The sequence below is a fragment of the Ambystoma mexicanum genome, chromosome 3q (genome assembly GCF_040938575.1).
Source record: "Ambystoma mexicanum isolate Mex_15411 chromosome 3q, UKY_AmexF1_1, whole genome shotgun sequence".
NCBI lineage: Eukaryota > Metazoa > Chordata > Amphibia > Caudata > Ambystomatidae > Ambystoma > Ambystoma mexicanum.
The window spans coordinates 763,590,294-763,617,247 of NC_090926.1; the positions used below are offsets into that span (position 1 = coordinate 763,590,294).

Sequence of the window (26,954 nt, forward strand, 5' to 3'; positions counted from 1 at the left end):
GACACTGACAGTGCAAACATTCCAAGGTGTCAAAATTGTGAACTTTCAGAACTTTAAATGTATAGCCAAGAAGACAAAGACAGATTTGTTCTTAGAATGTCAAATTTGTTAGAAATAAATGTCATGTTCACTAAATGTTTGGCTTCAAGGATCAATACGTTTAAGCCAAGCCTCCTTCAGGATGCCACACTTTTTAGATGTAGACTCTTGTTGGCCTTAAATTGTTCCTTGAAAAGTAAACCACATAAATGCTCAATTGTAAATAGTTCTTGCAAACTGCATTTTTTTTTTTAAAGGGCCTATTTAAGAATCAAATATTGGATTTTTTACCCACTAGGAACTCCTCTGTGAGGATGCACAAAGCATGTCACCACCAATATGCAAGAGTCCTCAAAAAGACTGCCAATATGTAAAAGGAACAATCAGCAACACAAAAAATCTTGTTAACTAAACAACTAAATCTCACTTTTCAGTAGAACCGGAGGAGCACAGAATTAAATGTGAGATTCTTACCCTCCTCTAGGATTGTCCTTGTACCATTGTGGGCTGTCAGTATTATTTACCAAGTGCTGATTTCAGCAAGTATAAGCTGTTTGTGTTAAAGTGCGCTATATGTGGTGTTTGGGCGACTTGGATCTTCACGCTAACAGTCTCTCTTTCATTTCAGCAGTGGCACATACCCATCAAGATGTGCTGTGGAGATGGAGCACGAAGCTTTTCGGAGCAGCAAAATGGTTAATCTCTATAAGGCAACTATGCTCAAGAAGGTGTGTCAGCACTAACCTCAGTGGGGTTGGGGAGGTGGTAGCGGCGGAAAGCAAAGTCTGGGTTGAGCCAGGAAAGTGACTGAAAGAACAAGTGTCGACTTGCGACGGTAGAGACTAAGCACACAGAATTCTGTTGGGTGATTTTTGGGGAGATTGTGTACAACTCTCCGGTGATGGCTGGTGAACCATCTAAGCTAACGGTTTACAGTATTCGGACCAGAGGGAAAAAAAAAACTCTCAAAGGTTGGTGGCTGTGGTAGAGCAGTCACGCTCAACCTAAGGAGTGAGGTAGGCCAGTAGTGAAGTACAGTTAGGTTAGTCTGCACAGTTAACCAAACTAACACACACACCCACACACACACACCTACACACACCCACCTACACACACACACACCTACACACACACACACACACACCTACACACACACACACCTACACACACACACACCTACACACACACACCTACACACACACCTACCTCTACACCTACCCCTCTTTGGGGTTTTCCTGAGTATTATGCAGAAAAGGATGTCATTACAGCAGTTCTGTACCATCCTCTGTTGACAGTGTTACAACCACTAACCCTAGGATGAAGACTAACACCTAACAAGAAAGGGAAGCCAAACCTCTCCTAAGGTATATAATGTGGACAGAGTAACAAAGCTTAACTCTCAGGTAGGGAATGTAGGTTGACACAGGGGTACAGTTAGGCCACACACATCTCTAGAAAATACATCACACTGATATACTGAAAATATATACTATAATACATTCAAAGATATAAAACGATCATCTTATGTATTCTAGGTTAAAATACAGTGTTCAAACAATACCAGCATATTACAAGAAGAGTAATGCCTATTCAAAGACCAAACCACAATGTCTATATGTGAGCCCTACATGGGAGGGGAACCAGCAAACTATAAACCATAACAAGCAGGTAACCACCCTATGGGTCTGCACAATAATGTGCAGTGCCCTAAAGACAAAACCCATGCTTAGTAGATGTGGCAATACCTAGACCTGATGGCCAGCACCTAACACGTATGGTATGGGATAAAAAGGGAAAACACAATTTAGGCAGCAGGGCAAATATGTTTGAAAATTATTAAAGCTTATAACAATAATCCACCATCATTAGAAACTCCTAGGACGTTAAATAAAATGAAAGCTCAAGTACGTCTTTTGCTGTATTATAGTCTTAGGGAGTAGGACACATTTATAAATGGTAGCCAAAGGCTTCCAAGAATCAATAAGGTACTTTAGAACAATTACCTTCCTTATACATTTTTGGGACAGATCTGCCCATTGTTACCATATTAAGTTAGTATTTAAAGTACATTCACCATAATAGAAATTAAGTGGAGGTCTTTACAAATGGATATAAAATCATAAATAAGTCCTACAATGATGAAACTTGGTCCATAAATCACTGGACCCACTGTGGACTCAGGACAAATGTCCAGTGAATGTAAACACTTGTGTACAGGCGCATTATAAATGACTTATCGTATCATATCAAGTACCCCAATGTCCATTTCAGGAGAGTTCCAGAATAAGTTCACAATTCCATAGGAATTAATGGGAAAGTTAAAGGTCCATTAACTTTAATGAGGGTAAGTGAGACCTACCCCACAGGTGCAGATTCTGCAATGAGCAACTCGAGAGAAGAACAGATGAGACTCCAAGGAAGTGTTCCATAAGTTGGAAGATTGAACCAAGATACCAGAAAAATAAGTATCAGAAGAGATGGGCCTCCAAAAGAACTCTATGGGAATTGTGAAAATACTTACCTCCAAGGAATCTCCACCTTGACCAGAGGGACACCTGAGAGAATCTAAAAATATAATTAAAAGGCCAGATATATGTTTGTCCCTGGAGATTTTTGTTCGATGCAGTAGCTTTGCCTGTTGTCACTGCTACAGGGAGCTGTTGGCTTTAGGATATATAGTGGTCCTACTGTCTTAATATAAACCTGCACTTTGGCCCGTCTACATGGGTTTCTATACTAATCTCGACTATTCGCCACCCACCACCCCACCTCCCCACCCAATGACCCAAAGGATCAATTCCCTAGGCCAACAACAATCCCAGCGACCCATAAAGGGAACACATGCGCTTCTCAGGATATGGACTGTCAAACCTACATTGGAGATTCCCCGAGGAGGACCCCATGAAGATGTAGGAACCCCCAAACATTGTTCTTGGCAGCTTGATGAACAAACACAGCAGCACACTCTCCTGTATGGGGACAACGGCTTCGTCTGACGTCCTAAGTTAACAACTTGGGGTTGTTGACGCATTTCAAAACCTCTCTGGACACCAACCGTAGCCCACAGCCAAGCAGAATTTCTTGGCAGTAAATGGTGGGGTGCAGCGTTAAAGGGCCCAGAAAAGAGTTCCAGAGTGGAGGGCTCCACCCATCTCATGTAGGGAGTTACTAGGAGTCTTCACAGAGCACAAAAAAAGTACCTAGTAGCAAACTGAGCCGGGATATACCCAAGCCACTGCACTTAGCAAATATTGCCAATTGAGAATTAGCAAGTAAACTCCTTCAGCAGGTGTCGCATCCAAATTACAGGAAAGAAAGAAAGAGAAGCATTGGCAGGACAAAGCCTAAATACCCTTGCACAACGGGACTGGCCCACACAGGTTATCACCCTAGGGCAAAAATGAGGAGCCTGGGAGGCACATCTGTTACTGGGCACATTGGGGGCAACCCAATACTATATACCTTAACTAAGGTATAACGTGATCTAATGGCTGGGGAACTTCAAAAGTAGTTCCTCTGGCCACCAACAAGTCAATGAACAAAAGACAGAGGAAACATGCAAAATGTTTAGAGGCCCATAAAGTGGTCCTAGAAACCACAAAATAGGAATTCTGACTTAACAGACATTGACAGGGTTATCCCTGTGACACTATGCCTAGTCTGTGTACAGCTACCCATCATTCCTCGTGCTTCAACGTCCTCTGATAGTTTTTTTTTCCCACCGTCGGTTGGTCGCAGGAGAGTGGAGCGGCAAACAACTTTGTCTCAATGCCATGTGATCGCTACATTCATAACCAGAATCGTTGGACTAGAACAAGTGGACGAAGAGTTGCTGAATTGCCAACAGAGACACAGATTCTGCAAATATGTACAGTAGAGAGAGTGGGCTGGGACACATTTCCATAATCACCACATGTCCCTAGAATGCCTCTAATTTCCTTCATACTTACATTCCCATCTTCCCTTGACGTCTACCCTATCTGAGAAAACTGCAATTAAATTTTACCAGAGTGCAATATCAAGTTCCCTTGGGAGGGACACACAAGGTGTAATAAATGCCTTTAAAGGAACCATGCCAAATATAATTGCTTGTTGTGCAAGTGCTTTCAAACAAAATCACTGAAGTAGTGTAGAGTTAATTGCTAGGCAGCCTATGCCATGCAGGTTGATTCCGTGCAGGCCACGACCCACACTTAAGAGATTAAGGTCGAGCTTAACCCCATACAGACATCAAAAGAGGTCTCAAAGGGGCAATCCTTGCAGTCTGCCTGCAGCTCCAAAGGGTCTGCATCGAGCCAACATATGGAGAAAGCACTAGGCGGCCAAGAGACTGCTAAACTACACAATGCCAAATGCATCGACTCTGGTGATAGTGCCCAAAAATTGGGATAGACTCCAAAAACTAGGGAGACAGATCAGTCACAAACGTGGGGCTCTGCCTGCTCAGATGCTCCAACACCGAAGACAAACCACAAAGCTTCACAAAATAAAAATGCTGCGAATGATGTAAGTAGTACACCTTAGGGTAGTACACCTATAAACATGGCCTCCAAGAACAAAACCGTGGACTTCAAAAAAGGACAATCACTATTAGAAGGCACATTCATATGTAGAGGCAGGTACAACTGTACTCGTCACACTCCAGAATAAGGGACCCCTAGATTTCTTCACACGTGAAAAGGAAATACAGAAAGAGGTGCTGGAAGAGGTGGATCTATCTAGGGAGTCCACATTTAAAACAAAGGAGGTCACTGGCCATCAATTTAAGCGGGTCTGGAAGTTTCTCTACTGCCATGTCACAATTCACAGCCTTCCTACAAAAATGGGCACACAGACCCCATGAACAAAACCTATGAATGCCCTTTGCCGGGATAGGCCCAAGCAAAACAAGAGATGATGGCTGAAAGATTTGTAATCTTACACGTCTGTCAATTGCTCTGGGAAACCCCACAGGCGTCATCTTTCCTCAGCCTGCCAAGCCATCGCAGAAAGGGAAAAGACCATAAGAAAATCAGGCTTAGTCGCACCCCCAAAGGAGCAGTCCAGGCTGAATTGCTAGGCTACATCTTTTCTGCACAAGCAACCTTGGGCATCATCTGTGAGGTGTAGCTTGAGACCATAGGCCCAAGCAAGAGACACAGGCTACACATGGAGCCCCTTGAAGACCCCTCAAATACTTTGAAACCCCAATTTTGAATTACTGTATGCAACAATATTTGGGTATGCAGCAGTGCTCAAATGGGCAGCTATCAGGTTTGGAATTAAAGCACCATAATCTGATGATAATATTTACTTCATTGTAGACATCCCAGAGGAGCACAATTCTGTGACTCACTGCATTCCCTTAATGCAATTAGTAAGAAAGTGCTTGGCGCATTCACTATTGAGACAAGCTTCCACCAAAGCATTTAATACTTGCATTGAGAAAAAATGTTAGCCATCATATTAGATCCACCCTAAATACCTGCTCCGCCAACATTAGATTTCTTTCTTGCAACAAAGAGTAAGAGGAGCAATTCTCTTCTCTCAACAGCCAAGCATCTGCCTGAGAAAGAGAGCAGGAAAGTAACCCCTTTCCTTAGGAATATTGCCACATCACCTGCATACAGTGCTTACATTGCTAGTTCAAGTGCCCTAATGGCATGATATAATAGTTTCCAATGGGATGACTTTGGTGTCCTACTTAAGGAGGCAACTGTAACTCCACAACCAGCCTCCATTAACAAGGATGAAATCCTGGCAACAATGGACAAGAAAGATTCATATTTCAATTTTTTCCGGCCATCACAAATTCTTAAGATTCAAGGGAGACACACATTGTTTTCAGTTCAAGGTGCTTCCTTTTGGTATTGCATCAACACCTTATGTACTCACAAAGGTACTAGCGGTTTTGGCAGTGCGCCTGCACTGTCAGAAAAATCCCAGGGCTCCCTTACCTAAACGACTGACTCATTACAGGTGAAAGAGACGTGTGTCGAGAAATCCAGCCTCATATCAAACCTGTACAACATTTTCTAAGAAGCCATCCTGGATACAAAGAGAGAAATGAGAATAGTAGCTCCTCGGGCTGAGCACCTTGTTATCTGACCAGTCGTTCGGTAACATGAACAGGGCAGAACACAATCAAAGATGTGGTCACTTCTCACCTAAGCAGATATGGCAATGGTGCATAACCAAATTATATGTAAGCCTGGCGCAGAGCATGTCAGGAGTACTTCTATAAACTGTTTTTAATTTGGTGTACAAAGGAACTGATCAAGCATATTGATTGTTCACCTGCAGACATTGTAACATGCCTACTTCATATCCTTGACTCAGGTTTACTGTACACTTCACTTAAGGTACATTTAGCTGCACTGGCGGCATACACCATCTAGCAGCAAAGTCACATGGTGGTCAATGCATTTATGGAAGGAGTAAAGTGCATTTACACACCAGTCTCACCCCGGCTAGTCAGGATTTGAATACACTCCTTCATATGTTAATGACACCCCCTTTTGAACTTATGCACAAGGCTTATCTTAAAGATCTCTCCCACAACGGTAGTCTTCCTCATTGCTATAACTTCAATCAGAAGGGTACGTGAGCTTCAGGCACTAACAGTGGATGAATCTTTCATCGCAGTTCATGAACACAAAGATTTTAGAACACATCCACAATTCTTCTTACCCAAGTATATTTCGAAGTTCCATGGACACAAACCAGTTGAATTAAGAGTCTTATTTTAGAATCCACGGAACAGAGGGGAAGAGTATTACAAGCAGGGCTTTCTAGCCCTCTTGTCTTGATGATGCGAGAACACATCTCTGGTCTCTTTTCCCAATGTATGCCTCTTCCATTGACCATACTTTCTGACTTTACTATGCATTTATATTCCATTTGATCAACATTATCCTACTCACACATTCTCACCTTCCCGTCCCCTTCCTCAGTCTCAAATCACCTCTGAAATTCAGACCCTCAGAACAAATAAGCGTAGTGAGCCATGATGCTGGCACAAATTACGGATACCTACCCTACTCCTAGACTTCATAACTGCCCTTGCAGCCCTAATCTCTTCACTGGACTATGTCAAATCCTTCTACTTCACAAACCCAATCTCCTCCTTTTTACAATCACCCCTGCAAACTTTCATCTACCTTCCCATCCTCACAACTGCCTTTCCGCTAATGGCTGTGCACGCCACTTTTACTAAAAAAAATCACTGACATTCGTGACACTCTCACAGCCCTCTTCTCTCTCCCTGCCCATCCCCAATTCTGTCCACCACCTTTCTCCTCTACCTCTGCTACTCTTGACTACTTCTCCCCTTCGTCACGTATTGAATTTGCACCCATCCTTTGCCGTGCCAATCCATCATACGCTCCTATCAACCATTTTTCCCCGCAAATGATCACATGCTTCATCTCTGTCACTTTCACTTATCTCCCTGAGATCTTTAACTACTCTCTCACCGGTGGACTCTTACCTGCCTTCTTCAAATCTGCAACTGTCTAACCCCTATTGAAGAAATCCTCTGCTGACCCAAAAGCCCCAGCAAGCTATCGCCCAATTTCTTTCCTTCCCCATTATTCAAAAGTCCTTGAAGGGGTGGTTATTGGCTGGATTAGTAAGTACCTTGAGTATAATGGCCTTTGAGATCCACTGCAATATGGCTTCCGGAGTAAGCACAGTGTAAACACTCCACCAACGCTGGACTCATGCATGTCTCAAACCTTTTGGACCTCTCTACCACTTTCGACACCGTCAACCACTCCTCTCTTCCTCTCAATCTCCAGGACCTTTGGTTTTGCAAACCTGCTCTTGCCTAGATCACCTCCTACATGGAAGCTTGATCCTTTAAAATTTCTTGGAACTCGCAAATGTCTAATTCCCCAACTGTCCCTGTCAAATTCCCCCAAGGATCAGTCCTTACACCTCAGTTTTTCAACCTCTACACCTCTTCATTGGGGAGAATGATTTCCTCCTTTTGGCTTTCACGATCACCTTCTTAACGATGACACTCAAATATTTTACCCATTTCCCACCTTCATCCCAGCCATCTCAGAACAAATTAAGAGCTGTCTCACTACAATTCGTCTCTCGATGACTCTCTGCTGCATCATGCTGAGCTCTTCAGAAATTTTGAATGTTCTTTCTCCCTATGCCTCCTCCTGCTTCTGCTCTTTCTCCCTACTTGCCCTGCTCCAGTGGAACCCACTGCTCATAACAATCAAAGACAGCCCAACTGAGGATCTCTTCAAAGCGCGGCTTAAAAGTCCCTTACTTGCTAAAGACAGAGAGCGCTCCTCCCTAGCTCCCTCCCCCATCCTCCCTACCTGGCCCCCACCACTGCGTGTTAGGATGCTTAGTGTAATTTTGTATATTTAAATAGTACTCCTTTTAGTTTGAAGCACTCTCCCCCTTAGGTTAATGTTACCTTTTTAAGTCACCTGTTTTTAAATATATACTTTTTCTGTTTGTTTTGCCCATGCTACATTTCACGCTTTTCTACAGCCTCATAAATGGTCCACCACTTGTTCTCATCTTTGTGCTATTGTACAAGCACCCTTCTTGGAAATTCCTCTGCCATCTGTACATTTTAAGTCATTTCTGTTTGACATTGATATTCCTGAAATAAATGTAAATGAATAACTATAAAGTACATGCACTTGATGTACACCGGGTAGTATTGTTCTGCCTAAGCAAAACTAAATCATTGGGTAAAAAACAAATCTATTCTTTGTGCCTTCCTGCTATAGAAGATAGGAAACCCCAGTAACAAAATTCATCATAACTAGGTGGCTTGCTGCTATATAGAACTCGGCTACACATTTCTAACAAATGTCTTCCTTTCACTCCCAAAGCTCACTCCACAAGGAGTACGGGAGCAATGCTAGTAAACATTCCATTAGATGCAATTTGTAAAGCTGCAACATGGAACTCAGTTCACACAGGAAAGCAATGGCAGTCTCACAGGTGGGCCATGCAATACCAAATCCTCTTTTTTCAACTGTTTCTTGAGCTCACCCACCAGCTTCATAAGGTACTGCTAGCTAATCTATGAAAAGCATGTGAATCTAGGCAGATTCACACACCTTTGAAGGAGAGCATTAATTAGCCAGTAATTGTCTTTGGCTTGTATCTGCTTAGAATCACATGTCCACCCAAACTCACCACGTGAGAGCGCACACACTTTCTCCTGCAGTTTGTCATGGGAACAATCTGATGACATCTATGCACGAGGGATCATGGGTAAATATACAAGTAGATATGGATAGTGTGACTGTAAGGCCCCTATATATACTGTTTTTTGATTATTCAAAAACAAAGTGTAATCCTGCATAAGGTGGCCTCTGCAAAGCATGTGATTTAAGCAGATGCAAGCCACAGAAAGACAATGGGCCTTATTGTCCGGGTCCGGTCTGGTGGAGTAGGGACTTACCGGGACATTCCGACCTAGGTGGACCCGGGAAGTCCCCATTCCAAATGCCAATCCCCATTCGAGCCCCCATGGGGCTCAATGGGAAGGGAGAAGGCGATAATAACGGGCCCGATAATTGTGTGGTCAGACCACACGTTCTTTACGGTTCCCGCTAAGGGACCTTGGAATTGGGTTGTAAGGGATTACCGGCACCGGTCTCTTTAACAGTGCCCGGTATCCCTTACCGCCCACCTCGTAATGAGGCCCAATTACTGGGTAAATAATGCTCGATATAAGTAGCTCAAATAAGCACTTCAGTCATACATAAGACATTGTAAAAATATACACAACCCGCTCCTAAACGTAAATGCAAGCCCACCATCTGTTTTTTTTAAAACATTTTTTTAAAAATTAGTTTAAAGTGCAATATTGGTTAATTAAAACCTTATACACTAAAACATATACAGATATAAATCGATTTCTACATACATTTCAAAAGTTCAAACAAGTTTAAGAACATTATTTTGATATTAATTCATCCGTCACAGATATTTACCTTTACACAGAGCAAAACAGAACAAAAAAGGGGGAAAACCACACCCATTGGATCTAAATTTCTGTGGGACATGTACAGTTCATATATAAACTAGCGATTTATATGAAAGGATTGCATACCTTCTATCTTATGTTTAATAAATAACAGTACATCAAAAAGAAACAAAAATATTAAATATCATCAATTAAAATTGCTCTCTTCCATATATAAAATGCTGCCCCTATATATACCATAATTTCAGCCTAATAGTCGACTAAAACTGATTTGTTGTGATCATATTTAACTCACTCACCAAATTTCCATAACCTTTAAAATGCCATTCCTGCAATTTTGTACACTGAGTAAGTAAATGTCTAATAGTTCAATCTCAGTGTTGCAATGCCTATACTGTCTTTCTTCCCAGGGTATCTTTGTCCAAGCACCAGTATATTCTTTACAAGGGAGAATATTAAAACAAAGTTGCATACTAAATCTCCCAATCTCTCTACTTCTTGGTTTAAGCAGATAATCTCTTGCTGTAGCAGCTCTTAAACCCTGTAACATATATCCTTCATCTTTTCTCTTAGTATAAAGGTATGTCTGATTTTTACACAAGTCCCAAATGATTGCTTTACTCTTGAGAATTTTTAATGGCATACTAACCTCCTTTTTATCAGTTGGGAGATTCAGGCCAATAGAGAAAAGCGGGTACGATATTTTTTAGGCTTTCCATATAAGTATTCATTTTCACTTTTCAATTCAAGTTTTTTCCAATGAGTCTCATAAGGCTCTCTTCTTCCCCTTCCCACATCATAATTCTAAAATAATGCTTACAGCACCTTATTTTCCACAAGGTCTCCAACAAAGTAAGCCTGAGTTCACTCCTTATCGCCTCTATCAGAGAGGCCTAACAGTGATCTCTATAGCTTCCCCTCTAACTTCCCTAAATTAGTCACAAATTTCCCCTCCACTGTTTCCAATGCATAACGTACCCCAGGTATAATACAGCTTTTATACGTCTCTAAGTATCCTTCGATTGAGTAACCCACCCCTACTTGTCATGTACCGTCGTACAACATTCCACTTCTTCATTACTTTAGATTCCACTACTTCTTGGAAAACATGATTGGGGGGATTTTTCATAATTGTGATTCCCAAGTAGGGGTAGATAGCCACAACTTCTAATATACCAGAATTAATATGCCATCTAAAGATGTTTTTACCCCCATTTCTCTTGGATCCCCCAAATACCATTATTTTCATTTTATTAATGTTAATAGGTTATTTTCATTGGAATAGAGGTACAATTCATTCAGCATCCTTTATAATCCCACCAGTGTTTTATCTAGCAGGATGGTATTGTCTGCGTACATGAACCCACAAATTGCATTACCTCCTACTTTAGGTGCATAATTATTAATAGCAGTATATCTAGCCCACAGGTCTGACATGTACAGGTTGTAAAGCACTGGAGCTGTCACACATCCTTTCTTAAGCCCTAGGTTTGTTCTAATATCTGGTGATACGTCTCCCCCCTTACCCAGGCTAACAACATCCTTCAGGAAGTGGCGGATTCTAGGGCAAAGTTTCCCATCTCTCAACTTTTTCCAGAGGATATCCCTGTCCACACTATCAAATGCTTTAGAATAGTCGATGAAGCACGCATACAACCTTGAGCCTCTGTTATCCTTGGTATCAGAAACCATAAGATTTAACATGGTCAAATTATCTGAAGTACTATAGTTTTTACGGAACCCTAAAGATGCTCCTCCAATTGGCATTATTAATGTTATGTTTATGTGCCTTAGGCCAATTTTTATATCTCGTCATGGTATTTCTAGTTTTTGCTTTTTTTCCTCATCATTAAGCTCTGGCATTCCATTGAGGGTCTTAATCTCCTCCTTGGCCTCTCTTTTCTGTTCTTCAATCTGATAGTCAAATTTATTTACATGGGTTTTTCCCTGTTTACAATTGACATTCATTTTACAATTCGTTCTTTGAATAAATCCCAGTAGATTCCCAATTATCTTAGAGCCATTAAGAGCCATATGCTGGCCATCCGAGGGTAATATGTCAAATAGTCTATCAAATTTAACAACATTCTTTTTGGACCATAATATCCTATTTCCTCTAGCTGAGGTCTGTATATTCATTATTTCACCTACTACCCATCGATGTTTGGATATATTAGCACATTTTCCCTTTAAAACATTATGGTAACCAAGTACTGTGGCTATATGCTCAAATGATCTCATAGTTTCTTAACCTTTTACTGGCAAAGAAATACTCAATACGAGAGCCACTCTTACCATTAGTCAGGGTATTGCAGTTTATAGCTCCCTCGACCGGTTCCAGGTATTCCAAATCCCGATCAAATAGGAGTTTCAACCAAAACAATACATTATTTGTTTATAGTGGTTCCGATCTATCCCTCCATTCCCCATCTGAACCTGCTTAATATCAACAGCTTCATCCCATAATTCCCTCTGCCTGTTCATTTCTTTCATGGCAACATCAAGTCCCCTACTATACAAATTTCAGAGTCTGGAGGTTCCTCTAACCATCCTTCAATGGTATTATTTATAATGTTGCCTATATCAATCATATTTTTTCCACCGGGACAAGAATTAATATTAATAAGCAGCAACTCCCCAAACGGACTCACCTTATCAATAGCTACACACATAACAAATGGGGATTTCCCAAACGATTCATATTCCCTACAGGGGATATGATTTTTCACCCCTATACATAAGCTGTCAGACGGGCGGCCTTTCTCCTCCCTGGTGGCTACTTTATTCCATATAGTATAACCCTCCAATTTCACCACATTCCCAAGCTTCTTGGAGGGGAAATATATTGCTTTCCGTCAATAGTAGTATGCCATCAGGGTGTAGAAGGGAATTAAAACCTATACAGTTCCATGACAATAGAGTTATCTCATTACTCCATTACTTATCTCAATAATCTGGGAAATAGCTACTCTCCGGAATCCAAATGCCCTTTTGGTTTCCCTTAATTCCATTTTTTATTTTTTGATTCATTCCTGACTCAAGATTGCTTTCCCTTACCTCCAAATAGCTGAATGAATTACACATTATTATCTCAAAATCCTTACCCCAAATACTTGTTGCATGCTTTTGAATGAGATCTAGTAAAACCGCAGACCTAAATTGAAAAATGGCCCAATTTTTCCAACTACCAGATTCAGGTAATATAACTGTATCGATGTCAATCAATTTGATATTATGTAGTTGTGGAATTTGTTTCAGTTGTTCCAACACCCAAGTACGGTTCAAAAAAGGGCTCAACTCAGTAGTGACTTTCTCGATAATTTGAATACTTTTCCCCAAATTCCCATATATCGCCTCTGCATTAGCTATAGTTTTACATGAGCTCATTCTAGAATTTCCCCTCATTGCTAATCGTTTAATCTCTGCTATATATATATATATATCTCCCGTTCCTTATTTGGAAGAGTCTGGGCCATTTTGGCATCTAACTTCATTTTCAAGGATTTCTTTATCCTCCAGTTCATTTTCAAGGATCTCCTCCTCCTCCAATAAAACCACTTCAATATCCTGCTCTTTATCTCTAAGCCATTTTTCCGAACCCCCATCTTTTTTGAACGGTATCTTTTCTACATCTAATCTCTTTTGTTTTTCCAGGATTTCAAATATATTACCCACTTCCACACATTCCACATCTGAGGGGGCCGTGGGCTGCCAATGCCACACTATTCCTTTTAATACATTTTTTCCTTCTGACTTTGGTCATTACAACCCTATTTCGGGTGGATTGTTTATTATTACGTTTACGTCATGTTCTCTTCTTAGAGCTATGTGAAGCAGTAATTTCCCCCATATTATTACGCAAATTTTCCTAATTTTCCACCATTTCAGTTACTGAATTCTCTACTAATCATTTTTCACCCTCCTGTACCAGACATCTCTCCTTGACTTTTTCCACCACCAAACATAATTCACTCAAATCGGCCATACCATCATGACCGGTATTGGATTTATTCTTCCGACAAACCAATCCTTTTTCCCCACTTTCTTCTATCATTATACCCAGTGCTTTTGTGTTCTCTATGGTCTGATATGATAGTTTATTTATATAGCGCCTATACACAATGAATGATGCACCAAGGATTTAGTATCATTTTGCTCCTCTAATAATTTAGTACAGATACCAAGGAGAACATCAATAGTGTTTGTTAAAGCATCCAATTCTTCGCCTAAGTATAATGAGTTGTCCCCTCTACGGCCAATTTCCAAATTAAATGAGTTTATACTGTCATTTTCCAGATCATTCCAGGACTCCTCCCCCTCATTCTCCTCAGTGTCATCTTGCGCAAATGTACCCAGGTCTGGTGTGGCCGACAGATTTGTACCTATAATGTTATTCATGTTTATGCCAGTTACCATGCTGGCTTCATTGACGTCTAAAATCTTGTACCAAATTTAACAGGGAATTATTATCAATCATGGAACTGTTGATTGGAGGGGGTTGAATATCTTCAAGCACCAGGTCCTTTTGTTTATCTTTTATAGTAAGAAAGCTTGAGATTTTTGGTTGTTGATCTAAAGACCATTTTTCATGATCAATATAACTTTTATCTTTCTTTCCTCTAGCCTTCGGTTTTTGGCTTTTCCCGATAACAGCTTCCTCACTTTTAGCTTGATTTGGCGACATGTTTCTTTTCCCTTTTTTAGACCTAAGGTTATGAGAATGTAGACTGGGACTCATATTACTTTCCTAGTGAATACTATCAAATATTATTCCTGAAGAAAAAAGCCATGAGTAGGCAGATTTGTCCAAGTAGATACCTTTTTAGGTCATCAATAAGACCTAAACCTATCAAACATGCAAAATGCAACAATTTGTACTCATTGTGCTAATTCAAATTTCCACAAGAAACAGGAATATAATATAATATATACACTTCAAACAGAAAAAGCATTAAGGGGATCCAAACACCCTGGAGGATAAATGAAGCGACTACCCCAAAAAAAGCTTGCTCTCAGTTTCCCCTATGAATAACAGCACAGACTAGATTTAGGTTTGAAGGTTGTAACTGGAAACTTTTAATGGGGAAACAAGGTGACCCTCAAAAACCAATATGATCTTTGGGGTAAAAAGCAAAATGCTGAATATTAGATTTAAAAATCAATCTATAGCTGTTAACTAGGGAGGAGAAAGATCTCGCAGCCTCCACAGTTCAGTTCCAGTGGTGAGAAAATGCCCCACGAAAGCAAATAAGACCACCGGGGTAAAGTGCAAAGGGCTAGGTATTAGATTTTAAAATGGGGCTATTTCTGGTAGCTAGAGAGGAGGGAATCTCGCAGCCTCCAAAGTTTTGTTCCAGTGGTGGGAAAATGCCCCACAAAATCAAATATAATCAACCGACTATAGTGCAATGTACTAGGTTAAACTAATAGGCCCTTTACAACTATGCAAAGTAAAATACCCAAGTGTGGGGAAACATTTTCTACGTTATATTCCAGTGGGGCGGGGAGAAGATTTCTTCACAAACCCCGACTGGAAGAGAGCAAATAAAAAATGTTGATTCAAATATTATAACTAACAGCATGCCATCACAATATAAATATATGATCTGAAAATGTTACAAATTTTACAAAATCATCAAGTAAAAAAATAAAACACAGCTTCTCCAAACATCAAAATTTCTACTCCTGAGAGAAATTAATACATATGAACGGGTATCAACCGTTTTAATCAGCTGAGAGAATATTCCCAGCAATATTTCCAATCCAGTAGCTAAATGGGCGTACTCGCACCATATCAAACAAGTCATCCAGAGCTCATTCCCTTAATTGCACCACAGATAAGATACCCGGCAGGGCACGCCCGATGGCTCAAGGAGCTGCCCTAGTCTTACTCTCATACCCCCCCTGCCCTCGTCGGCTTCAAACAAATAATAATTCAACAAGTTCAAAGCAGTTTTGGACAAGAATAGTGAGCCTCAAATCCGTACTGATGATTCTATGAATTCAGCTTAGAACTGAAGTCAGAAAAGAATTGGTGCACTCACTAAAGCATGTCAAAGCCCAAGGTCTTACATAGATAGCTGTACTCCTACGACTGCGTTGTTGCCGGCAGTTTTGGTCCTTAACAGCAAACAGTTTAGTCCGCAGCCCTTTTCTCAGCATGGGCTTATCTCTACAAGGGCGTCCCAGCTGGCTTTAAATAGCACTTCCTGTGCTCGTGACGAAAACGTCAGCTGAAATCAAGGGCTTCTTTAAAAGCACAGGAGTCTCAATGAGGGCAGCAAGATAGCACAAGGAATTAAATGCAGCACAGTTGAGCAACTTGTAACTTTCTGCCCCTTAAACGCACAGAAGTCTCAATGCAGGCAGCAGGATGGCACACAGAATTAAATGCAGCACAGTTGAGCAACTGGTAACTTGCTGCCCAAACAGTTTAGTCCGCAGCCCTTTTCTCAGCAGGGCTCTCTGCTTATAGGCATATAGGCAACACACCAGTATTTCTAAACACTAGGACCTAGTATATTTTTTAATAAAAATGCACACCTAACAATACATATGGAACCTATATAGGGGAAAGGAAAGAACACTCAACAACACAGCCTGGTTGTTCAGCAGGATGGTGCCTAGAACCGAGTTCCTAGCACTGTGACTGACGAACTAAATCCTGTGCCAAAAACTGACCTCTGCAGCCGCAACCTCTGTGCCTCGCCCAACCGGACCATGGGGGTTAGTTAGCATAACTGTTCCTTTCCCCTACTGTTCTCCATAGGGTTACATGGCCGGAAAGTCCTGTCCCTAAATCACTCTATCCTAGTTTGGTCGGTGGGGGCTTGGTCAATGATTCCTTCTTAGTCCTATACAAGTATCTGGGATTCAGTGAGTTTATTTACCTGTACTTTGCTTTCCTTTTTGAACTTTGTATCATAACCACTGGCATCCTCAAACACCTAGTGACCCTACCTGAAAAGTAGAACATTGAAACTGATTACTTATGGGCAATACGACCCAAACCATCTTACGGCTGGACTCACTAAGTGTTAGGGCACTGATTTGCGGTTACTCTACAGTGCTCTACAGAACCTTATGTATTCAACTACTTAACTTTTTTACACTGATCATTGAATCAAATGCTATTCTTTCTTCTCCTAAGGGTGAGTGTATATATCTGTTTTATTGTAAGTGTGTCACAGTATTTGCCTAGAGGTTTCATTTACTTAGTGTACTTTCTAAAGAATGTGATACATCATTGCATATGTTTGTACTTAGCTGTTACACTGGAACTAGTGGTGGTGTTCCGTTTACTCATTGTAGCCATAGACCACTCTCACAGCTCTCCTGAGTCTACGCGTTGCTGCTCTGCTACCTTACCTTGGTTGAGTTTTGCTAGACTTCAGTGTCTTTCCTTTTCACCATAGTAGGTTGGCCTCCCAACATCCACCACCAGGGTCGATTTTGGAAATCCATCTTGACAAACGGTAAGTACCAGTCTCCAACCCCACAGGTGCACAGAAGATGACAACCGATTTCAGAGAACATCAGAGGAGACCCCCTTCAAAGAGCTCCAGGGCAGTTAACTCAGAAACCCTAGCAAGAGCTGCAAACAAGAATGGTTCAGGCTAATAGAAGTCCCGGGCAAAATGCATTTGAAGGGAATCTGCAGACTCCCAGGAGTGAAGTACCTTGAACAGCCCACTAACCCAGGGCCCATAGAAAATTACACATGGCCGTGGTTCCTGAAAAGATGGTTCAGGAAAGCTGAAATCCCTGTTTGGAAAGAATCCAAATCTTGTCAGCCTGTATCAACACCTGAGGCTGTGTTGCTGCATGCAGCTGGGGGTTTCATATTCCTACGGCAAATCGGCCAACCTCAAAGCTCAACTGAAATGAAGCCCCATCAGAGTTTAATCACACAATTACCGTGCCAGCGGATATGTCTTTTGGAAAGGTGTGGAATGTTAGAATTTGGTTGTGTAGTGAGCAGGAACTCTCCTGCAAATGAGACTAGAGAGAGGTGGGGACAGAATGGTGAATCAAGGGGAGATGATGTAAGGGAGAGTTACCATCAGGGAGAGGAGGGGGAGAACAACTAAGAAAGGAGGAGGTGGTAGAGAATAAGAGGAGGTTGTGAGAAGGAACCAGGAGTAGAATATTGAGATGAGAGCTGAACACCAGTAAGAGGAGGAAAGCAAAGAGATAACAAAAAGGTGGTGGCAAGATATGTTAAGAGGAGAGCCAGAGAGAAGTGAAGAGCGGAGATCGAGAGGAACAGAGCATGGCGAAGCAGTGAGAAAAGTAGACAAAATATGTAAGGGAAAGGAATAGGAGGCCACAGGAAGGGGAGATTGAGGTAGAGGAGAGGAGGCAGAAGTACCCAAGCCAAAGGGCAATAAGCTAATGGGCTGGTGAGACCCAAGTGTTGGAAAAGACTATGGTGGATTCTACTAACAGCCACAAGAGGGTTGACTTGGATATTCCCAGGACAAACTGTTATTTTTTTTTTTTTTGTCGAGCTCAAGAGATCTGGCGCCTCAACTGCATGCCAACAAGAGTAGTGGTTCTGGCCCCCCACTTCAAGAGAAGAGTTACATCCTGACATCCTGTACAAAAGCTAAACATCTAACTGCAAGTGCCAAGATAGAAATGCTGGGGCATTTAAACCCCAAAGGGCAGTGAATGTTTTTTTTAACTGACGGCTGGCGGAGACTATGCAAAAGAGATGAGGACTAACAGATTATGGCCCTCTGGAAAGATTGAGTTGCACTACTTTGATTTTTCCAGAAGACTACTTCGCCTCCACCTAATCCCTTTCGTATTTTGTGTTATTTAATAAAGACACTTGAACCTTGCAATCTTTGCTTAGTTGTCTGTGGTTCACATAGCTGTGACATAAGCTGATACCATTGAGAATGCTGTTGGTTCCTTTTGTGTGCAGAAGACCTGTGGAAAGCACTTGGACTTCATGTTTCATTACGTGGTGTGTTTGTTCTTCTCATTCTAGGTGGCTGAGATCAACAAAGCATCAAAGGCAGGCGAGATGTACTCTATGCTTTCTCCGGGAAGTGACAACAACATAGAGATAACGAATGAACCACCTGTAGTGGAAGCTGTAGATGGGTTTGTCCCAGCATCACAAGTTTACTCGGTTAGTCTTATTTGTTTTTGGATTGTGCTCTCTGCAAAGCAGAATGCAAATTAAGAGACCATGTTGAGGATGTAGGATAATGTTCATTTTTACGGTTGATTACAATCTCGGAATGCAGGCCAGGTTAGGTGGACCATAATCACTGTTTCAGGTTAGGCGAAACCCTATGAAATGTTCAAGGAAAATTGGCCATCCCCATCACTTTATAGAAGTTAGTGGAGGAGTTGTATTGAATGTATCGTGGAACTAGCTTCTCTACCTACCTACGTGGATAGCATCTGTGTGATTGGATTTAGGTAAGAGCAGTAGTAGACACCTTTTGAAAACATAGATAGTCCCTTGGTCCATCTTTCAAGTGTTCCTTTCTGCTTACGGCTGCTGCTGTAAAAGGGCAGAAAGCAGCTGTTCATCAGTTAAGAAATAGTGAGTGAAAAAGGCTTGTTTGTTTGAGGTGCCTGGACTCCCTCTTGTTGTGGTAGCAGGGTCAGCCTCTACGGTTAAGGCTGCCTAAATCAAGAGGCAAGCGGAGTAATATATAAAGATTTTGACACTGCATGTGCACACACAAATATTCTACCCCACCCGAATATGTACACAAGGGCCGACATGGAGAGGGAAGGAGGACAGTCTAAATGGCTTCCAGTGGAAAGAAAATATGAAAGGGTACACACCAAACTAGAGACCTGAGTAGTAGGATTAGGGCTCCAAGCTGAAGCCACAGAGTGAAATATGTTTTCTTTTCTTTATTCATTGATTGGGTTTAGTAAATCATGAAATTGTTAAAATCATGTACACACTATCTAAAATTGCACCAAGAAAAGTTAGTAGAAGAGGTGTTCCTGCTGCATTCACAGGTGATATCTCAAATATACAGAAATACATTCAAGATGTGTTCTCCCCACAATCCTCTTCTCTTCCTCTTGTTTACCTTTCCCATTTTCTCTTCATTTTTTGTAGAATGTCTGGTTCCTAGCATCCTTCACATCTTTTTACTCTGCCTCTTCACAGTTTAAACCCAGACGGATCGGTGCTGCTGTGCGTGACTCTCATGGACGGTTTCAGACTGCGGCGTGCCTGCTCAAGCAGACACAGGCAGGGGAATCTTTAGGAGCAATGCCCAGTTCAACCATGATCAAAGAACAGAGCCCACCCAGGAAAGAGACACCCGATGACACGGCCACTCCCCATAATAGCAGGGAGGAAGCTGTACAAAGAAGTCAGGAGAGTGCAGAAGAAATGCCAATCCTACCAACGAAGACAGGATCCTCCACAGAGTCATCCAAGAATTCTTGCTTATTTGACAGCCCCAAGAAGACCAAACCCAAGAAGAAACAACTTAAGCTGGCAGAGGCAGCCAAGAAAGACTCCCAGAACATCTCTAAGTTTTTCCAGGTTGGAGTAAAATCAGAAACTAACACTTGTGGAAATCCCCCAAAGGGGAATGATGAGGTGGACAGTAATAACACAGAGAAACTGCCACTGCCCATTGCCCCAAACAGTGCTCTGGGGAGTAAGACCTCCGCGGACCCTGAGGATGCCACAAAACATACTTCTTGCCGAAATAAGGCAACTGCTACAAAGGTTAAAGATGAGCAGGATGCAGCACAGGCAGAATCTGAAAGGACACAGGTGAAACTGTTGAATGCAATAGGCCAGGAACCTGTGCCTGGAGCACCTCTGGACATTGTAAAGGATCCTGGAGTGAGGGAGCCTGATGGAGAACGGTGGTGAGTAGATTTGATCTGGATGGGTTATTTGTTGCTCTCCATTTTCTGCTGGTAGAACAAATTAAAAAGTCTGATTTGTGCTGCCATTTGATCCAGTCCGCTGCAAAACTACCAACCATTGTTGGTCCAAATTTTCTCTACACCACTATGATGGATGGCTGTGCTTTTCCAAGGTCTTCTGGCATTGTACTATTGTTTCTAACCACTCTCTAATGTCTAGTCTATTAACTCTTCTCACCCTCCTTCAGTATCATGTTCCATAATCATAGACCAAATGGTCTATGCCCTTTTCATAGAACCTGAACCATGGTGCCATAGCTCTGTATCGTCAGTGCTTTCATTTAACCCTTAGACTTTTGTAAGCCCAGATACTATACTCTTGTGCCCTTGTTTTGTGTGCGAAGTGCATCAATCCCCTCAGTATAATCAGTATAATACTCTGAAGTCAGAGATCCTTTACTTTGGTGTCGTTGCTCTCTGAATTATTATTGATCCTCTTCTGCCCTCACTGTAGTGCCTTCATGACCATTATACTATGGTATCCTTGCACTTTATCCTTAGTGTGTCAATCGGTGTTGCATTCGGTCCCACACCCTGTACTATACTCTGTATACTCTGTGCTTCCATGCTGCCATCAGTGTAATGCTTTCTGGAGTCACAAATCATGTATTATGGTTTTGTGGCCTGCATTCACAAACCCTTTCAATATGCCATCATTAATCTATGTTCTCAGTGCCAGACAGCTGTAGCAAACCCTGCGCTATAGAGGTATTGCTTTGTACTTTGCAGTTACAAATCATGTACTTAGAAATCTTTTACTATGTTTCTTCAATGCTTTCATTTGCCACCAGTGTCGATCCACTCTACAGATGAAGATAATGCACTATGGTATCCATACTTTGCAACATTCATGTTTCCATAAGTGATACTCTTGCTGCAGTCACCCTTTCATATGGTAGCCTTGCTCTTTTTTTGTCAATCCTCAGTTACAAACACTGACCTGTGGTCGCCTTGCTCTGTATCCTTATTGCTTATTTTCTGTTCTTAGTGTCACTCTAGTCTCACATAATGTTACCATGGTGGGTGTCCATGCTCTGTATGCTCAGTCTTTCCATTCTCCCATAACTGTGTTTTAATCACAGACCCTGTACTATGCATCTTTACCCATTTTCAAGTGCCATCCCCACAGTGACAGAAAATATTCTTTCCCAGGATCAAGGCTGGGGTGGACAGCGAACTGAATGGCCAGGATGAAGGTCTACGGGGAAAGAGACCCGGATCGGTAGAGGTGAGCTATCTAGTTATCCTTTCTAAAGCCCCATCTCATTCAAGCAGACAAGGGGATGTGAGATTACATGTTCATCCTGGCCTGGGCACTGATATTCATCTGTCTGCACTCGGCCCCTAGACTACCACCTCTCCTCCTGTCATATCAAGCTCTAATTACATGTGGGAATCGCTTTGAGTTTAAAATGGGACTGTCTCCTCATTCTTGGTTCTTCCGTTTGATAAGGGTGTGTTTTGTTACTAGGTTTCTATACGATTCTGAGAAAAACGATTCTTGCATGTAGAGGGCTCAGTGTTTGCACAAAGCAACACTGTGTGGCGAGTTACAATAGCCTGTGAACGTCCTTATGTTTCACTGTCCCAATCTTACACAGGGAGTGAAGGCCTGGCCTGTATTGATTTTTTGTATACTCCCGAACATCTTAGAGTATCAAAATGTTCTGGGTTCCCTGAGAGTAGTCAATTGGGTAACACTATCCCACAACCTACTTGTAATATTTCTGTACCTTAGCAATTTTCAGATACAAGTCTGTAGCTTTTGACGTTCCAGAGCAAAGAGGGAGCTGAGGTGGCAAGTATGTTTAGAATTACATAAAAGCCTTCCAATTAATGAATTCTAGGACTCTCCGTGCATCATCTTAGGGCTCAAACACTCAATCACAGCTAGGATGTATGGCTCTTATGAGTTGGAGGAGGGGAGGAAGCCCAATCTCTAAAGTCCATGGACCATTCCTGGTTTTCCCTTTCCAAATGGCAGAAAGCGTGCAGTAAAAGAGGATGAAACATGTGTCTCCTTACTCTCCCTAACTGAGATATCCTGAAAAACTGTTAAAAGAATGTGTATGTGCAGCGGACCATGTTGTACCCCCTCCCAGTGTTTCTCCCCAAAAGGATTTGTCCTCTTTTTTTTTTTTTTCTCGCTCATATACTACTGTAAAGGGATTTGTTTGTGGGTGAGCCAGTCCTCCATGGGAGTGGATCATAATTTGTGTAGCTTACCTTTCTCTGGAACCACCAAGGTTTCACAAATCCAACGGGCCTTTTTTATTCTAAACTGAGGAAGATATGCGGTGAGTGGGGTCAGTCCCCTGGTACACATTGGTGAATATTGTTTTCCAATGTGTTTGACCTAGGTCTTCTGTCACCTTCCTATTATCCCCCATCCATGAGGACTTACCTGGAACCAAAGTAAGTGATATGCCTTCCTGCATTTCCATCTGCCCTACTTACCAAAATGTTTCTGTTCTCGAGGAAATATTTTTCCAGATGCTCCTCTTCATCACTTGGCGCACCCCCTCCAACTGTGGGCACCCTATTACCATCTAAATGTAACTGCCATTGCACTCCATAGCAAAGGTTTTCACTATTGCCTACCCAGCATCCATGACTTGCATGCTCAGCTATGTAGCCTGCATCCCTGCCAGAGTTTTGATGCCGGCTCAACCACTGCTGCGTATTAGGGACCTTGTAGATGTCTTTGTTTCTACATGATGGGGACTCCCCAGATTCCTGTGCTCATGGGCTTGGGCAACAACCAGATAAAAGGGAGTGCTATGCAATCTGATTCCTCCCTTTACTCTTTTAGGTACATATTATTAAAGGTTTACACTCAAAGTATGGCAGCCCCTCACCAAAGTTGGTCATTTTATGAAAAGTAAATCTTTATTTGTAAGATAGATTTATTCAGGGAAAAGGAATGTCGAGCAATGCAGTCGTCCATTTACACATCAATGAAATGGACATTTTGCTTAACCACACACACCTGATTTTGAAGGGAGTTGTATATGTCATGTTTTTTTTTAAATCTTTAACGAGGTCAGATCTGCTGACCTAGGCCATTTTCTTTCCAGACTTCAGAGTGGTGGGACTGCCCTCTCCACCCTCCTATCAGGGGCTGGAAGGGCTTTTCCTTTTGCCTACTAAGGGACAGCCCTGGGTTTGAAGTTGCGCACTAACCTGTTGTTAAAACTGTCCCCTCCCAATAATGCATTGGCATCTTTGTTACTTCCCACAATAATCCATCATCCTACCATTGTGCTCTGGGAACCAAGATAAGCAGGTACAGCAAACATCTTGGAGGCATATGCTCAAATTGTCAGGAATATATGCCCAGGTTGCTGCCCATAAGGCATCTTTGGGCAGGTGCATGCACAGAGGTGTATGTATATGCCTTTGTTACTGTTCCAGTTAGAGTAAAGCTTCAAGTTGCTTCCATATTTGAAGTGTTTTTCCACTTTGCAACCTCAGTAGTTACAGAAATCCAATCTGGGATGAGCACCTGTAGTGACCGAAATTGAGATTTGTTTATCAGGAGCAAAAAGCAGCTCCTGGGTATCAGACATAGCCAGTTAGGTAGAAGCTACCTGTGGGAAACCAGGTCTAGTACGTAAATCTAACTGCGCAAGATGCAAACTCTAAATTTATGTCCATTTTATATTATCCAATGTGCTCTTAATTTTCCTTGGGTGAGTTCTTTATTCTCTTTTCATGTACATTCCCAAACATACACATTTAATATCACATAGGTAGGTTTTTTATGGCACTACTTGCCACCGGAGTCCAATGTAGCTCCTTGTAGCTGTTGCTTTCAAGCTAACCAGGCTCCCCTTGGCTATAACCAGGAGCAAATTCGAACAGGGTATCTAGCCGATTAGATGGAGCAGAACACGCTCAGAATCTTACTGTAACCTCTCACATTCCCATGGCCATGTATTCCTCTCTCACAGGTTCTGCCATTTTTCTTCTGATTCCTGCCATTGCCCCCCAACCCCTTTGGTATCCCGTTTGCAGTCCATCCCTGGAGCTCTCCCCCTGCCCTTCATGTGCACCCCTACCTTCCCCAGTGACCAGATCCTGTTCAAGAGGGGCTGCCTGCATTCCCTTGTGCTTGCCCATCATGACCATGGAAATAGTAACTGTTGCTAATATTTTACTATTTCTTTTTAGGTTTCATAGGGGAATTGGGCATATGTGATAGACCCCAGAGTTCTACTTGTGATAACCCCCACTTCACTAGACTCAGACAGGCAGACCATTACGGTCACTGTCTGCCCTGGAACATAAGGGTTATCGTGATTATACATTTGTTAAAATAGCACAGGGAATTTAATGCAAATATCTCCTGTAAGAGGCACCCGAATGTAGAGGATAATGTTAAATTAACTGTCTATATCACTCTCACCTTTAAATGTTCTTTAGCCTTTGGTTGATTTTATAATACATATCTAATGCTACCTATTTACTATTTCCAGTAGTATTAATCAGGCAGTTCTGAAAATTAAAGCTATAGCTTTCCATAATGTAGCATTACCTTTTTTTCAACCATAAAATAAGTCAATGGCTAGAACGTTGAATAGTGAGAGTGACATAGACAATTCATATAGAGTTATCTTCTACATAGGCCTTTGTAAAGGTTATTTGGAAATACAAAATCTCTGGTAATTCACATTCTCCATACAGAGGAATTAATTGAGTATAGGAATGTTTCGGTGTTCAGTAACTGAGAGCCAATGGAAAGTTACTTTTGACTGGTACATTTGTATATCATAAGTGCCTTTTTTATCCAATATGAATCAGTGGGACAGAGTAGTCCATTTTAAAATGAGTAATAGCAGCAAGGAATGAGAAATGTTTGTCAATTACCGCAATAGTTAGCCATTGGTATTGCCCGTTTTAGCTCTTAGATGGCAGTTAAAGTGATCTGGAAAACAGTGCTATAGTCTTGCCCAGGAGCAGATGACGTGGTATGGAAGTCAACATTTTTTAATTCAATATATGTTCCCTATTCTGCGAAGACAATGTTGCTAGGTTTCCTAGTGTCTGGCTGGAAGCAAGGTGGGACTCCAGAAGCTTAATTGAATTTGCAAGTTGGTGTGGGATTGATTCTGCTTCGACTGGAGTGGACTTTCAGAAGTGCAGGTCAGTTGGAATTTACAGAATAGTAGATCAACTCCAGAGGAAGTAGAGGGTGCTATTCCCCTACGCTGAAACTGAGCGATTTACTGCTTAGTAGCCAGTGGGGTAATCCTTCATTTTCTGCTTGTATCTGTTCATTTTACAGCTAGGGCCCCTAAAACGTGTTGGCCATGGTATTATTTGAACCCTCAGCACATTACTTATGGATGGCCTGTATATTTGGTGGGGAGATACAGGAGTTGCACGGCAGGCATTCAGTTCACCCACAGATGTGCCACCTTGTATCATCATCTTGTTAGGTATATTTGCACAACACAAATCTCATAGGGACACTGCTTGCCTTTACATGTAAAGAGGCAAATTCAGGCAGCCAGTTGAGTTGTTTTTAGGACATATCTGTGCTAAATATACATGCACGTCATAATCCTGAAATCTCCTGTTTGAGTTTGAACAATGCATCTTGTTTTTGTTAAATACAATTATAGGGATTGGGACCATGGCCTAGATGGTGGCTTGAGAACACCAGTCCCTCACTGCTCATCAGCAATTGTTCCTGGAATGATACACTTTACAGTAGCAAACTGCATTTATTTATAATAATTTGGTATACACTGGTGGGCAAATGGAGATCCTGGTTGTCTCTTGGCGTGGTTGAGTGTGGTGGGCCCGCCCTGCGTTGATCTAGCTGACAACCACATCACCGGACAAAGGTGTTGGAACCTTGTGGAAAACCCTGATTGGAGCAAGCAACCCTGCAGAACGTCATCAGTCAGCCTCGGAGAGTGGGAGGTACGAGACTCTGTGGTTTCCTAGGCTGATGGCACTGTCCAGTTTGCAGACACAGAGCTCTATCCAGTTGGGTGACTGTTAGTCATGTATAGGTCTGTGATGG

The 26,954-nt window shown here is 41.9% G+C and overlaps 1 protein-coding gene across 3 annotated transcripts in view; it reads left to right on the forward strand.

The window, feature by feature from the left end:
• The window catches only part of RECQL5 (RecQ like helicase 5), a 1,190,108-nt gene that overhangs the window by 999,504 nt on the left and 163,650 nt on the right, over window positions 1-26,954 (forward strand). For 2 of the 3 annotated variants that reach the window (XM_069654764.1, XM_069654766.1), the window contains 4 exons: window positions 668-767; window positions 18,990-19,133; window positions 20,142-20,860; window positions 22,073-22,148. In XM_069654764.1, the coding sequence (XP_069510865.1) occupies window positions 668-767; window positions 18,990-19,133; window positions 20,142-20,860; window positions 22,073-22,148 (1,039 nt within the window). The remainder of the gene's footprint in view (window positions 1-667; window positions 768-18,989; window positions 19,134-20,141; window positions 20,861-22,072; window positions 22,149-26,954) is intronic. The other variant, XM_069654765.1, reaches the window with a different exon arrangement.